This window comes from Psammomys obesus, unplaced genomic scaffold (assembly GCF_907164565.1).
Source record: "Psammomys obesus unplaced genomic scaffold, mPsaObe1.curated_primary_1811, whole genome shotgun sequence".
Classification (NCBI taxonomy): Eukaryota; Metazoa; Chordata; class Mammalia; order Rodentia; family Muridae; genus Psammomys; species Psammomys obesus.
The window spans coordinates 10690612-10704944 of NW_026596134.1; the positions used below are offsets into that span (position 1 = coordinate 10690612).

A 14333-nucleotide genomic window follows, 5' to 3' on the forward strand; every position below is an offset into this window, starting at 1 on the left:
ATATCCCAGTCAGTGACATATCTGGTGTGTGTGTGTGTAGATAGTTGCTAATCAGAGAACAAGACCATCAAAGGGTAAGGAAACTTGGTCTGTATCAAGATCAGCTTAGAAGATGCTATGGCCTGTGGCACTTTCCCCGGAAAAGATGTCCTTCCCTAAACTCCTTTCTTAATTTTATTTTTTGAGATAGGATCTCACTAAATAGTCCAAGCTGGTCTGGAACTCACTATGTAGCCAAGGCTGGCTTCAAACTCTCAGTGATCTTCCTACCTCAGTATCGAAAATACTGGGATTACAAGCATCAACCACCATGCTCTTATGCCCAGTTCATGAGACCCCCCCAAAGACCAGTAGGAATTGACCCGCTGCAAATACTTGAGGGTTTATTAGATACATGCTCGAGCCTGGGTTGCAAGCCTTCCTGTGGAAACAGAAAAGGATGCCGGCCCGTGGTCTAGGGGAACAAGGTTTTTAAAGGAAACACACACACATATACACACACAAGCAGGGAGTTACATGTCTTGGCATTACATGATTGGGTAAGGGAAATTGACTTTTGAAATGATTGGTTTACAGAACTGGAGCCCTAGAGCCCTCCATGAGGTTCTACACCTCAAAGCTAATCCAAACTGGTAGAACATGCAAAGTTAAACAGTGATTAGAGCTAATAGCATGTTGCTCTTTTTATTTTCTGCCAGACAGGGTGTGTGAGTGTTTGTGTGTGTGCGTATGTGTAGATATAAATATATGTTGGTGCACCTGTAATGTCTGTGCTCAGGAGGTAGATTCAAAGGATCAGGAGTTCAAGGTAATCCTCAGCTACATAATGAATACAGACTCAGCCAGGCTAACTATATGTGACCCTGTCTTAATAAAACCAATCAGTCAGATCAAATTCTCAGACAAATGCCTCTTCCCATTTACCTTCAGTCATGCTGGATGTGTTTCTAATGTGTGCTGCCTTTGGTAGACTCCTTAGAGCAGAGGGAAGACAGGACCTTGAAAGAAGTGAGAAAGGCACCATACCATCCCTGAATGGGCTGCCAGGAACCTGTGCAATGGAAGAAGGTGGAGGTTAGACTGAGTAAATGAGGAAATGGCATTTATAATCACAAATGAAATTGCTCCGTTAGCTGTCTCCTATGACTTTTGATGTTTAGATTAGGGTTCTTAGAAGGTAGGAACATGGTGTTTTTTGCTTAGGTAAATGAAGAAATATTACACATTTTAAATATATGTTTTAAGATTACAATTAAAAGTTTAAAACTTGGGCAATCACTCAGTTGGCGAAGGGCTTGCTGGGCAAGCAGGGACCTGAGTTTGGATCTCCAGCACCCATGTGCACCCTGCATGGCAGAGTGCATTTCAAAGCGTATGTCGCACTAGAGAGGTAGAGACAGGAGGAACCCTGGGACTTGCTGGCCAGCCAGTCTCACCAATCAGTGAGCTCCAGGTTCAGCGAGAGACCCTGTCTAGGAAAACAAGGTGGAGAATGATTAAGGAAGATACCCAACCTTGACCTCTAGCCTTGATGCACACAGCCCCACGTGTGTAAATACATATGAACACGTATACCACATAGGGAGTTTAAAAATTATTTCAAAAAATAGAAATGGTCTCAGAGTTGTAGGAAATCATGCCTGTAGAGAAGTCTTGTAAGTTAATTTTGTATGTGGCACTAGTGTTCAGACAGGTTGGCTAACAGCACTGACCTCTGACATCTTTTTATCCAAATAGGCCATGTGCCTGGCATAAGAACACAAAAGCAAGTGTTTATTGAATGACTGGCTGATTACAGAGTGGAGGAAAGCATGGTTTGAGAGCAGTGTTACAGTGAGGAATTTAGATAAGCCTGATTTTTCCACCCCCCCCTTTTCTTTTATCAAAAGAGACTTATTCAATGAGATTCAAAAACCACCAATTTGTGTTTTCAACTTTAGCCAATCTCTTAGGTAGAAAACTATGTAAGCTGCAGGTCTGATTTAAGAAGGATTTGAGCTTGTATAGAATCCCAAACAAACAAACAAAAAAAACCAAAGTGCTCTAGGAAGAAGAGAGATGCATTTAAAACCGACTTGAGTGCTTTGATTTAATAGCTCCTTACAAAGAGGACACAGGGAAGAACAGTTAGTCCTAGCTGGGGTGCAGAGCCCAAGGGGTCAGGTGAGGTTGGATTCCAGGCCCCAGTGGAAGGCAAAGCTGAGTCCTAAGGCAGCTGCTCTGGCAGGTTGAACTAGCGCTTGTCTCCTGGGCTGGCATGCCTGACTCTAGGCCAAGCAGCTAGTCAGCAGCTGAGGTCCTATATGTCTGTGGTTCCCAGAGTCACCACAGGAGACTTAGAACCTCCATCTGGAGCTCAGTTAAGGCCAGAGACAGAACTATTCTGTAGCCACATGGGACAGGAACCATCCTCTATGTGTAGCTGGAGGATGAAAGACTACAAAACCCCACTGAAGCAAGACATCTACACCTAACAGCAAGCGGAAGCTGAGTTAGAAACAGCTTCAGTCCATCTCCTGGGGGATGTTGCCTTCCTTCCTTTATTTATCTAATGTGTTACTAGAAATGTAAGTGGATAAACTGGATGGTGGTGGTGCACACCTTTAATGCCAGCACTCTGGAGGCAGAGGCAGAGGTGGAAGCAGATAGATCTCTGTAAGTTTGAGGCCAGCCTGGTCTACAGAGTGAGTTTGAGGACAGCCAAGGCTAAACTCTAAAACCGTGTCTTGAAAAATAAAAAAAAAGGAAAAAAAGAAAAGAAAAGAAATATAAGTGACATAAGTGGATCCTTGATTAATCTCCCAACCTAGAAATGAACATGGGTAGGTGGAAACCTGTCTTGATAAATGCATGCTGCGGGACTGCCATGTGCATGTTCAGCAGGAAGGAAAAAAGTAGTGTCCTATCTAGCATCTAACTTTCTATCTTAAGGGTTATTCCCTGAACAGAGGTCAAACGGCCAAAGACTGTCCATTCACAACAAGTGACGGCTCCTGCCACAATCTCTGGGCACCCAGAATGTGCCAGGCACCATCTATTGGCTATTTACAGTAGCCCCCCACAAGGCACTGTTAGGCTCTTTGTAGAGAAGAAAACAGAGGCTAAGGGAGGTCCAAGAAGTTGCATAAAGTCCCATAATCAGTGGGTAGAGACCAAACCCAAACCTGATTTAAGTCTATGAGTGATTGGCAACTACTTAGCCACATCTATGTGTTTACTTATCTGTGTAGCCATTCATACAGCCATCCAACATCCACCATCATCCATCCATCCACTTATCCACCCATCATTCATCCACTCCTCCATCCATCGTCTATCTATCCTTTATCCTTCTATCATCAATCCACTTATCCATCTATCATCCATCCATTAATGGTACTAAGAATTAGTTCACCTTAGTAATAGCACAGACCATTCCTTATTAATCACAATATGATGGTAGGGCCAGAACCACGTTTCTTCAAGGACTGAATATTGAACTCCTTTTCCATCATAACCTCTGGTGAACCCACTGCTGTCTGGCTTAGGTGTCTCCTTCCTCAATATCTTCCTCTAGAAGTGAGAGGAGACAAGATCCAAATGGTGAGTGGAGCTGAGTTCCAAGAAGCCACTTTCCCATCAAGAACTTTCTTTTCTTTTTAGAGAAGAACAAACTATCAAATCCATAAATATTATTCTCTAGTATCAAAGATTGCCATAATGGGCCCACAAGCAATTGTCCTCAGCAGGATCTAACATAGCCAAACTCTGGAGTAAAAATATCTGGTCCACCCCTATGATAGATGATTGAAATTCCACCTTCACAGAGCCACTCCTTTACTTTATTCAAGCAATTCAATTCTATGAATGCACCCTAAGATATTTTCAAATAGCAAATAAAATCCCAGAGTACATGGCAGTGCTGTTTGTCATATAAATAATTTACAGCTAAGTAGAAGCTAATTGAGCGCATCCAGGATTTGGTTATATTAATGATTACATGTATGATATTTGTGTTAGTCTTTTTGCTACTATAACAAAATACCCAAAGCTGAGAAGTTTATTTAAATATATATTTGTGCTCTCTCAAACACGCACAAGGATTGAACTCAGATTGTTGGGCATGGCAGCAAGCATCTTTAGCTACTGAGCCATCTCTCCAGTACTAAAATAAAGATACCACAGGTATCTTTTTGTGCCTCATCTAAAACAATTTCTCCAGCATATGAAGAAAACAAGGCTAGGGATTCTCTATGTACAAGCACACATATTCAAATCCATACAGACTAACTCTGGAAAGGTAGACATGGAGGTGATGGAGAAAAGGGATTCCTACATGTGGAGAGAGTGACTTGTGTTTCCATGCATTGCTAGGTCTGTCCTGGCCTCCATCCATCTTAAGCCTGCCCTCCTCAGCCAACTCCAGGGAACCAGAGTCACTCAGGAGTGCTTCATTACTCATCCAAAAGTTTCACACTCCACCAGAAATCCAGATCTTCTCTTACTCTGTCCTCTTACCCCTATACTGGCTGAGATAGTTCCACTGTTCTCTTGGAGAACATTCCCCTCCTCTCTCTCTGTGCTAGTTGAGGGGTGCTGGGAGCACTGAGAAAAGGAACCAAGGAAGTGACCGTCTTAGTGTTCAGTTGCTGTGAAGAGACCCTATGAGCATGGCAACTCTTATAAAAGAAAGAATTTAATTGAAGCTTACTTATGGTTTCAGAGTTCAGTCCATTTTTATCATGGCTGGGAGCATGGTGGCATGCAGGCAGACATGGTATTAGAGAAGTAGCTGAGAGTTCTACACCCTATCCCCAGGCAGCAGAAAGAGAGAGACTCTTGGCTTGGACTGAGCTTTTAAAATCTCAAAGCCTACTCCCAGTGACACACTTCCTCTAACAATGCCACACTTCCTAATCCTTTCTAATAGTGCCACTCCCTGGTAACAAAATATTCAGATCTATGAGCCTATGGGTGCTATTCTTGTTCAAACCACTACAGTGACCTAGAGTGTGCTCTGAAGTGGAGTGGGATGACCTGATCCTAAATTCTTTCTCATAAACTATCTACATGATATACTTATACAAATTATACCAGTGTTCAAGCATAGTACACCTACCCATCCATCTACTCATCCATCCATCAATGTATCTATCCATACACTCATTTGTCCTCTTATCTGTCCTTTATCCATCCATTCATCCACTCACTCATCCATCTATCCATTTATCCACTCATCCATCCATCCTCCAACCATCCATCAATCCATCCAGACATGCATGTATGAAGTATCATGGTGAAAGTACAAACTGAGGGCAAGTTGGATTCTCAACCTAGCTATACACTTACGGGGGAAATCACTGACATCTTTATGTCTTGTTTTCTCATCAGTGCATTGAGATTACAAATACTATGAACCTCAGTAGCTGTGCTCAGACCTGAGGAGTTAGAACATGTGAAGTTCTTCACTTCCTAGGTTAGCTTCCATTTAGCCCTGCAGAAATATTGCCTTCATTTGTTACTCTATGTTCAGTGAGCTGGAGACACTGTGGTAATACGACAGCCACAGCCCACGCCCATAGGGATTTACCAGCCCAAGAGACAGACATTAAACACATAATTATCATGATGCCTGTCTCCTGTGGAGAGGAAAAAAGTAAACAGTTAGCTGCAATATAATGTGCTTAGCATTCCTAGGCTACATGGACTAGGGCTAGAAAGGGCCTTAAGTCCAAAAGAATGAGTAGGGGGTTTCTTGAGTAAAAGTGAAAGGCCTTTTTAGCCCGTGGACAGAAGGATCGGTAGTAGGGAAGCTCATGGAGAGACCCAATATTCTGTGCATCTGGAAGTGACACAGGTAGGGAGTGGCAAGAGCAGGGGCACCAGGAACAGTACCCACTCTGTGTCTCCTGTCAAGGGGGATGGGTATGGAAAGCATCATTCACTAGGAGCCCTGAGATAAGGCAGGAGAGAGGCCATGGGGCTGCAAAGCCCAAGGCAGCATGTGCCTCACAGAGAAGAAACCAGTGGTTCACAGAGGTCAAGGACTATAATGTGCAGCAAGCCTTCACTGGGACACAGCATGCTATTTTTCCATTCTACTCCACCACGCTCTGTCAGAACAAACACAGGATACCCTTGTATCGATATAGGACTCTGTCTGGGACCTTGAGGGACACACAGAAGCTAGAAGATACAGTCCAAAGACAGTCCATTTCCTGGATGCTCCTAGTTTAGCCTAGAGACTTGTTTACAAGAACTAAAATTTTGCTGTGTTACAAAACTCCAATTCTGGTTTCCATAGCTGTCCTCTGGATCAGTTCCCCAGTGGCCCTCCATGTGATAACGGAAGAACAGAATGAGTAGGTGTTTAGACCTTGTCTCTACTCATTAATTTCTGTGGTGGGAGTTGCTCAGTGTTTGCCAAGACAGTTTCTGGTGGTAGCCTAAATACAACTGCAAATTTGCAAAATAAATGTTGCTGTAAGGAAGAAGGCATCCTAACTGTACAAACATTTCATTAAAAATGTCATGACAATAACAGAGACAAAAGATCGGGGAAATGCTGGCAGTCATTAGCATTTGTTTATTTAACAGGTCATATGTGAGTGCTCCCAATATGAAAAGAATTGTTAACAAACAAATATTTTCCATCAAGACAAATAGTGGCTCCTTCACTTTCCCTTTGATAAAAGATTCAGTCCTGAAGCCTTTAGGTAAAACAGAGAGAGAGGTAGGAGCCAAAGGTTAGGGGTTGAGGACAAGACGTCATGGTGTGTCAGAGGGTGTCAGAGCCTAAGTTTGTCAACTTTAGAGGGTAACGTGTTTTCACCTTGTTGCTTGTGATAAAATATTCTGACAAGAAGCAACTTAAAGGGAAACAAGGGCGTACTTGTCTGCTTGCTGTTAGGAAGAAGACATTCTAACTGTACAAACATTTCATTAACTATGTCATGACAATATCAGAGACAAAAGATCAGGGAAATGCTGGCAGTCATAATTAGCATTTGTTTGCTTAACAGTCTAAGGAAGATGTCTCAGCTCCACAGGGGCGAGACTACATCCCTGTGGTGGCGGTAGCAGGGTGCTAGGCAGACCTGGCCTGCAGGGATGAAGGTCCAAGCAGACCGAGTGGGTAGCTATGTGGAGAAGGAGGTGGGTAGCTATGTGACAAGGGGGAAGTTTTGGTTATATCTGAAAAGTCAACATGATGCCTTATTTCTCTCAGTGCCCCAGGGACTTATAACGTGGGAAAGAAAACACTGTAACAAACCCTGGAGTTTCTGAATCCCAATGGTATGTGTCCCTATGAGTAGTGGTTCTCATTGCCTGGCGTTAGCTGTTGGTTTTATGACAGGGACTCATTTCTGTAGCTCTGACTAGCTTGGAACTCACTAGATAGAACAAAATGGCCTCGAGCCCACAGAGATCTCCCTGCCTCTGCCTTTCAAATGCTGAGGTTAGAATAGTGCTCGGCAGAACTAGATTTTAAAGAATGTAGGTGTGGAGAGAGAGAGAAAGAGAGAATATGAATGTATCCCCTAACTATGCCTGGAAGCAAGCAGCACCTCAGGAGGAATGAGTACTCCTAACTATGCCTGGATTTTGGAGTTAGAATATCTTTTACTGTTAAATAAATCGAGATTCCTTGGGAGGAATTCATGCTGAGAAAGACTGATCTATTCTAGAGGACCCAGGTTCAATGTCCAGCACTCGCATGGTGTTTTACAAGTTTTTAATTCCAGTTCCCAGAGGCTCTGACCCCATTTTCTGGCTTCCACAGGCACCAGGGACACAGGTGGTACATAAACATAAGACAAAATAGGTGTTGGATGACACGAGTCTATACATATAACAATGGCAGAATGGGAATTTTAGTCGATGTATGTTTTATTTATAATGGTTAGCTGTTGTTCCCATTCTGCTTTACATCCCTTAATGGTGCGATCAGTGCTGTGGCCTGAGAGGGAAAGTGAGGCAGGAACCCCCAGGGGCGATGAAACCTCAGGTTGCTGTGAGTGCAAGGAGAACAGACTCTTGGGGTGCAGGCTTCGTTGAGCAGCTCATTTAATTGTGGGGGAACAAAGGTTAATTAAACTTTTGGGGAGCGGGTGTGGGCTTTTGAGGCATTTGTACACCGTTGGCGGGGGCTAAGGTGCTGGGAATGCTTTCTTTGCACAAAGAGCAATTCCAGGTGTTTGCTGGACATGACCTTAGAAGGAGAGAGGAAGTTTAACCTGGCTGCCAGGCTACGTGACCAAGGGTGGCAGAGGTTGGCGTCGCAAGGCTACGTGAGCCAGGACACACAGGCCCAGAAGAGTCCTACAACAGTCCTACTCCCGCCAGTCTTAAGATGAGATTTTCAGGGTCTGGACAGGCCTCAAGCTCACTCTTGCTCCAACCCCAGGTGTATGGCTCCTCAGCCCCACAATTAGTGTTGTCAGCTTGACAGAATCTAGAATCATCCCTGAGACGAGCCTCTGGGTGCACGTGTTGGGGGCTATCTAGATTAAGGCTAGCTCCCGAGAATGTCTGCATCTCGACTGTGTTAACTGATATGGAGAAACTCATTTTAACTCTGGGCAGGACCTTCTCTGGCCAGCGGATACCGGAAAGCAGCTGAACACTTGTATCCACTGTGTTCTCTTGTGACTAGGGATGTGACCTGACCGGGGGCTCTTGACGCCTTGACTCCACTATCATGGAATGTACTCTTAAACTTTGGACTGAAAAGAAACCCTTCCTCCCCTTGGTGGCTTTTGTCAGGGTTTTCATCACAGAGCAGGAAAGGAAACTAAGGAAACCATAATAACATTTTTGAAATTAATATTTAACAAATGCCATCTGTTGTCATGATTGCTGGGGCAAGGAAGCCATAACGATCCTGGGATGTCTTGTCCAGAAAGCAAATGTGTGTTCAAAGACTGATGAGGCAGAAAGGACACAGGGTGAAGGACTCACTGGTCACATTGGGGTGGGGGGAGAGGGGAGAGGAATTTGATCTCTAAAATAATGAGGGGTGGGGCTGGAGAGATGGCTCTGCAGTCAAGAGCACTGGCTACTCTTCTAGAGGATCCAAGTTTTGTTCTAGCAGCCACAGGGCAGTTTACGACTGTCTGTCGCACCAGTTCCCAGAGGGTCTGTTACATTTTTATGGCTTCCACAGGTACCAGATATACATGTGGTGCACAGACATAAAACGTCCATATACATAACTTAAAACAGTGATAGGACCATAAGCTAGAGAGAGGCTCAGCAGGTAAGGGTACTGAAATCTGAGCTTGATCTCCAGGACCCGCATGGTGGAAGAAGAGCATGAACTCTGACCTCTGCACATACACTGTGACCGATGCGCACAAATCAGTCAGTCAGTCAGTCAAGCAAAAGTAATAAAAATAGAAATAATGGTAGGGACAGTCTACAACTCACTAACAGAGGAATCTGCATTATCATACAGATACTAAATGATTCACCAAAAACCGAGGTGAATGCCAGGGGATGCCAGGGTATAACACAAGGATCCTGAGGCTATTGTTCTTGCAATTTTCATCATTTTGTGATTGTTTCACAATCTTAACAAGATGAGAAGAAATAAACTATGGCAAAATTAAATTGTGGGTAAACAAAATGTGGAACAGATAAACAGTGGAATATTTTTTTTTTAAACCTTTAATGACGAATGCTAAAACAGACAAACCCCGAGGCCATTATCTTAACTGAAATAAGCCAGACATAGAAAGACAGGCAAGATGTGAGTACGCTCACACGGGATCCTAGATTGGTGTGGGTCACAGACATAGCATAGAGTGGTAGCTGCCAGGGGCCGGCAGTGGGGGCAGTGGACACTTAGTATTTAGAGTTCTTGTCTGAGAAGAACGAAATGTTTTGGGAAAAGATGGGGGTGACATCTTAATGACACAGGTCTATGTACATAAAAATGGCAGACAACAGTAAAATTTCATGTCACACATGTATAAGAAATTTGAAGCTTAGAATGCATATTTAAAATGTTAAGTGTGATTGTTAATATTAAACATTCACTTTAAATGCCTGGTTGAAATCAGAGACGTGGAGAGTTACTTAGGACTCCTTAACTGATTAACCTTGGGGTTCCTGTCTCAACTCTATGGGAAAAGAGCTTGTCTTGGGAAATGAAGGTTTTGTGTGGAGGTTCCACCTGGCCAAACATTCACTGTCTGACTCTGAAAATCTGGCCACGATTCTGTCTGCCAGCATGAGTGTGAAAGCTGAGGGTTAGAGTCATAGAATGTCCGAGAGCTCCGTTCTTCAAAGTGAGTCTGCTCTGAGTTGCCTAGCCAAGTAGAGTAACTCAGCCGAGGGGCAAAACTCCAAGGCATGACTGCTCTGGGCAAGAAAGGCATCCTTCTGCTTCAGAGCTGGCTTGGCCTGTGGAACTAGAGCACACGTGTTTGCTTATTTAATATGAAGTTTCTGCAATGGCTCCATCAGGGCCACATTCCTGAAACCACGAAATATGACCCAGGAATCCACATGGTGTCTGAGCATAGATGCTGCCAGTGGTCAATGCCAAGGCACATGGTTCCCCAGGTAGGTCCTAGGCTAAGCCAGGCAGTTACTTTAATGATGTCTAGCTAGCTTCCCAGCTCAACGCTATGACCTACAGGCCAAGGCTACCATAGGCATCGCTCCTTGACTGAAGGGGTCAGAAACTTCAGTTGCTAGGACAGGCCTCCTGTGGCAAAGACCTGGAGACCTGCCTGCACGCAGACGTGTGCGGAGCTAGGTAATGAAGTACATGCTCCTGCTCTTTCAGCTGCTTCTCCTCCTCCTCGCCATCTCCTCCTCCTCCCCCTCCTCCTCTCTTCTTTTCATGTCAGAGGCCACCCATGCCAGGACAAACATTTCATTAGCGTCTTCCAATGCTATGATTTTCACAGTTTCTGTTTATGCAATTGTTTGTTACTAATTTTTTTTGTAAATCTTTGTTAGGGGCTTGGACGTGCTTCTTTAATTCAAAGTAGTATTGCTTTCCCTTGGTTAGTACTTAGTCTCAGAACTGTACTTTAGTCCAGGACTGCATTTACCCTCCTCCTGAAGAAGTGTGTCACCTGAGAACTTCGACGTATAAAGACAAACGTTTGTAATATACATATAATAGTGCCCTACTATAGCATAGCACAGCAATGATAACATACTTTAACGTTAAGCCTTGTTCTGCTTGGCCCAATATGAGGCGGTTAAGTCTGAAGGGTGTATCTATGAGAGGGTTACATTTTGCAAGATGTATACTAAACCCAAACGAGGCGGAGCTGAGCTCTGCGCAGGCTCATCTGCCCACACAGCCACAGCCTTGCAGAGAGGGTTACATAAGAGCGATGCCATGGCTCAAGCTATTGTTTCATAGGCTCTTGGAGTCCACTAAAGCTGTGTCCAAAAATAGTTGAGTCTGGGCATCCCAGTGTTCCAGAGAGGTTTCACAGACCTGGGCCGGTCTTAAGTAGGATCACTCCAACCCCGCCTGGCTTAGATCTCCTGAGATTTCATTTTATGAGTATCCCTGAGCACCAAATGTTCAGTACTCCATCCCAGCCCCATAAATTCGCTATTACCCATTGCATGAACCCAGTGCCAGTTCTATATCTAGGCAGGACCCAGACACAGGCTCACAGCTGTGGAAACAGGAAGCCTCGTAGGATTTGTACCGAAGACAAGAGAAGTTCTTTAAGTGACCTCCCTGGGAAGTGTCAGCGATGGTCTCAGTTTATCCTGGGAGGGAGGGCGTGCCCTCAGGGCCTGGGACAACCCCAGAAAGACAGTAAGAAGCCCCCAGGGACCTTCTCCCAGCATGCAGCTGGCAGCTGCAGGAGCAAGTTGCAGGCTCTCCTTCATGCATTTCCATGGGAACGGCTCAGCAGCCCCGTGCTGGGAGGTGTGCTCCATCTATTTCTATGGCTATCACCATGGCACCTACTTGCTCTTAAAAACACAGCTAAAAACAGAACATAAAAGGGGGGGCACTCCAGTTCCCCGCAGCCACCTTTTCCTGCAGTGGCTGTCACACCTGTGATTGCTCCCATTCCAAGGTTCCGTTTCTGTTGTCTGTGTCCCGAAGAGCATAGTGGCTCACACCCTCGGCAGCAGCATGTGGGTGATGTGGCAGAGATCCAGAAGATTCCCACTAGGCTCGCTGCAGGTGTACACTCCCCAGAGGAACTCAAGAGTGAAGAGGCTTGTTCAGGCTAAGTGCTTGACATATGTAATATTTTTTAAAAAAATGTATTTACATTATTCTTAAGCCTAAGGGCCAGTGTTTTTTAAAACTTCATTTTATGGTTTTTGTTTTTTGTGAAGTCTGTTGGACTTTCTATACAGAAGTCAAAATTACGAGAGCAGTGTGGGCTCTCACAGCAATAAATGTCAGATGGAAGGGGGAAGGCTCTTACCCTGAGTGATCTTGGGCAAGTTGCTTCGCATGTTCATGTCCAAGTCTCTTCACTTATTAAATAACTGTATAAGCTCTACACATCCCTGGGTTATCAGGAGGTTGGATCATCAAAGTCAGACAGCCTAGAAGCAGTGCCAGGCATTGCCTTAGCTCATTAGATGTCCTGTGTGGGGCACTGGCCAGTGCTGGCCCTCATCTGCACACGCCTTTCCTAACCCGTGGACCATGGCCAACCCTTCCCAGAAGCCAATGTAAACTACAGAAACTCAAGAAAACACTGGCCACCAGGTGGGGAAAAGTTTTCATCTCACTCCTTGTCAAGCACAGATTCGCCGCAGCATGCCAGCAAGCGCCTGTAGCTGGAGTTGCTTTGTTTCACATCCAAGTTCACTGTGTTTAGATTACAACGAAGCCCTTTTTTTTTGGTCTCTGCCTAGCAAGCCACAGCCACTTCTCCATCTGACAGCTGGAGCTCAGGTTTGACTTATTGAAGGGCAGAAAGGGATTTGCCAGGAGCTATTTTCAATTAAGGTTTGAAATAGTTCTTAGAACATTTGCTAGCATCTTGAATGTTAGAGAATCCAGACACTCAGGAGGAAGAGGCAGGAGGGTCAGGAGTTCAAGGTCATCCTTGAACACATCAAGCTCTAGTTTGAGGCCAGAGTGAAATACATGAGACCCTGTCTCAAAAATATCCAAACTATAGTCTGGCAAGCTGGCTCAGTTGGCAAAGATGTTTACTCTAGGAGCCAGGGACTTTAGTTTGAGTCCTAAAACCCATGCAAAGGTAGAAGAAAAAGCTGTCTTCTTATGTGCTCACACACATATCATTGACATACACACACACGCACACATACACACACACACACACACACACAAAATCAAATTATCTGTATGTGTTTGTTCAAGGGCCTTTGTTAGTGAGTGGAAATGCCACGGCCCCTTGGGCAAGCTCAATGGGCTGCACTTATCTAGGGTTTAGGTGGGGATAATTAGCTCTAAGGGATAGGAAGAGATAAAGTAAATTTCCATGTCTTAATCCTCTTACTTCAAATACGGTAGGTGTTCAACCTGTGGATTGTGACCCCTTTGGAGGTCATAGATCAGATATTCTACATATCATATAATTTACATTATGATTCATAGCAGCAGCAAAATTATAGCTATGAAGTAGCACCAAGAGAATTTTATTGTTGAGGGTCACCACAACATGTGGAACTGTATTAAAGGGTTAGAGAGCAGCCTTAGGAAGGTTGAGAACTGTTGCTCAAATACAAAGAATAAAGCTTAGATATTTTTTAAAAAATATTTGGATGTGTATATTTTCAAGACAAGGCTTACTTCTAGCTCAGGCTAGCCTCAAACTCATGATCCTCCTGCCTCAGCCTTTGGAATGCTGCCATATTGATATGTACAGCATCATGCCTGGCTTCCATCCCAGAGGCTTCTTCATATTTTTCTAAGAAGCAGTTCAGTGTCTCTTTACAGGATGCACCGTTTTCAAAGTGAGGCTCTGCCGCATCAGAATCCTAGAGCAGTTGCCAAACATGTGCATTTCTGGGTCCCTGACATTTTTGCTGCACAAATCATGCAAATATGGGTAGCAGCAATTAATGGTATGTTTGGGGTCTAGAGAGGCGGGTCTGTGGGTAAGGAAAGGGCTTGCTGCAAAAGTGGGATAGCCTGAGTTCAAATCTCCAAATTTTCACCTGCAAAGCCGGGTGCAGGAGTGTGTGTTTATGATCCCCTTGTTTCTGTAGTGAGGTGGAGGATGGAGACAGGAGATCTGTAAAAGCTCACGGGCCAGCTAGCCTGACATATGCCCAGGGGAACAACAAAAGAGAGACCCTGACTCAAGGGAGAAATGGAGGACACACACTTACACACAAGAATGGGACACACACACATGCACTCACACAAAAGAATG

At 44.4% G+C, this 14333-nt stretch overlaps 1 protein-coding gene across 4 annotated transcripts in view; it reads right to left on the reverse strand.

Moving 5' to 3' along the window:
• Dglucy (D-glutamate cyclase) overlaps positions 1-14333 on the reverse strand; it is a 77503-nt gene that overhangs the window by 47703 nt on the left and 15467 nt on the right. For 3 of the 4 annotated variants that reach the window (XM_055593026.1, XM_055593024.1, XM_055593025.1), the window contains one exon: positions 925-1051. In XM_055593026.1, the coding sequence (XP_055449001.1) occupies positions 925-1024 (100 nt within the window). In that variant the 5' untranslated portion in view covers positions 1025-1051. Of the gene's footprint in view, positions 1-924; positions 1052-3394; positions 3553-14333 lie in introns of all 4 variants that reach the window. The other variant, XM_055593023.1, reaches the window with a different exon arrangement.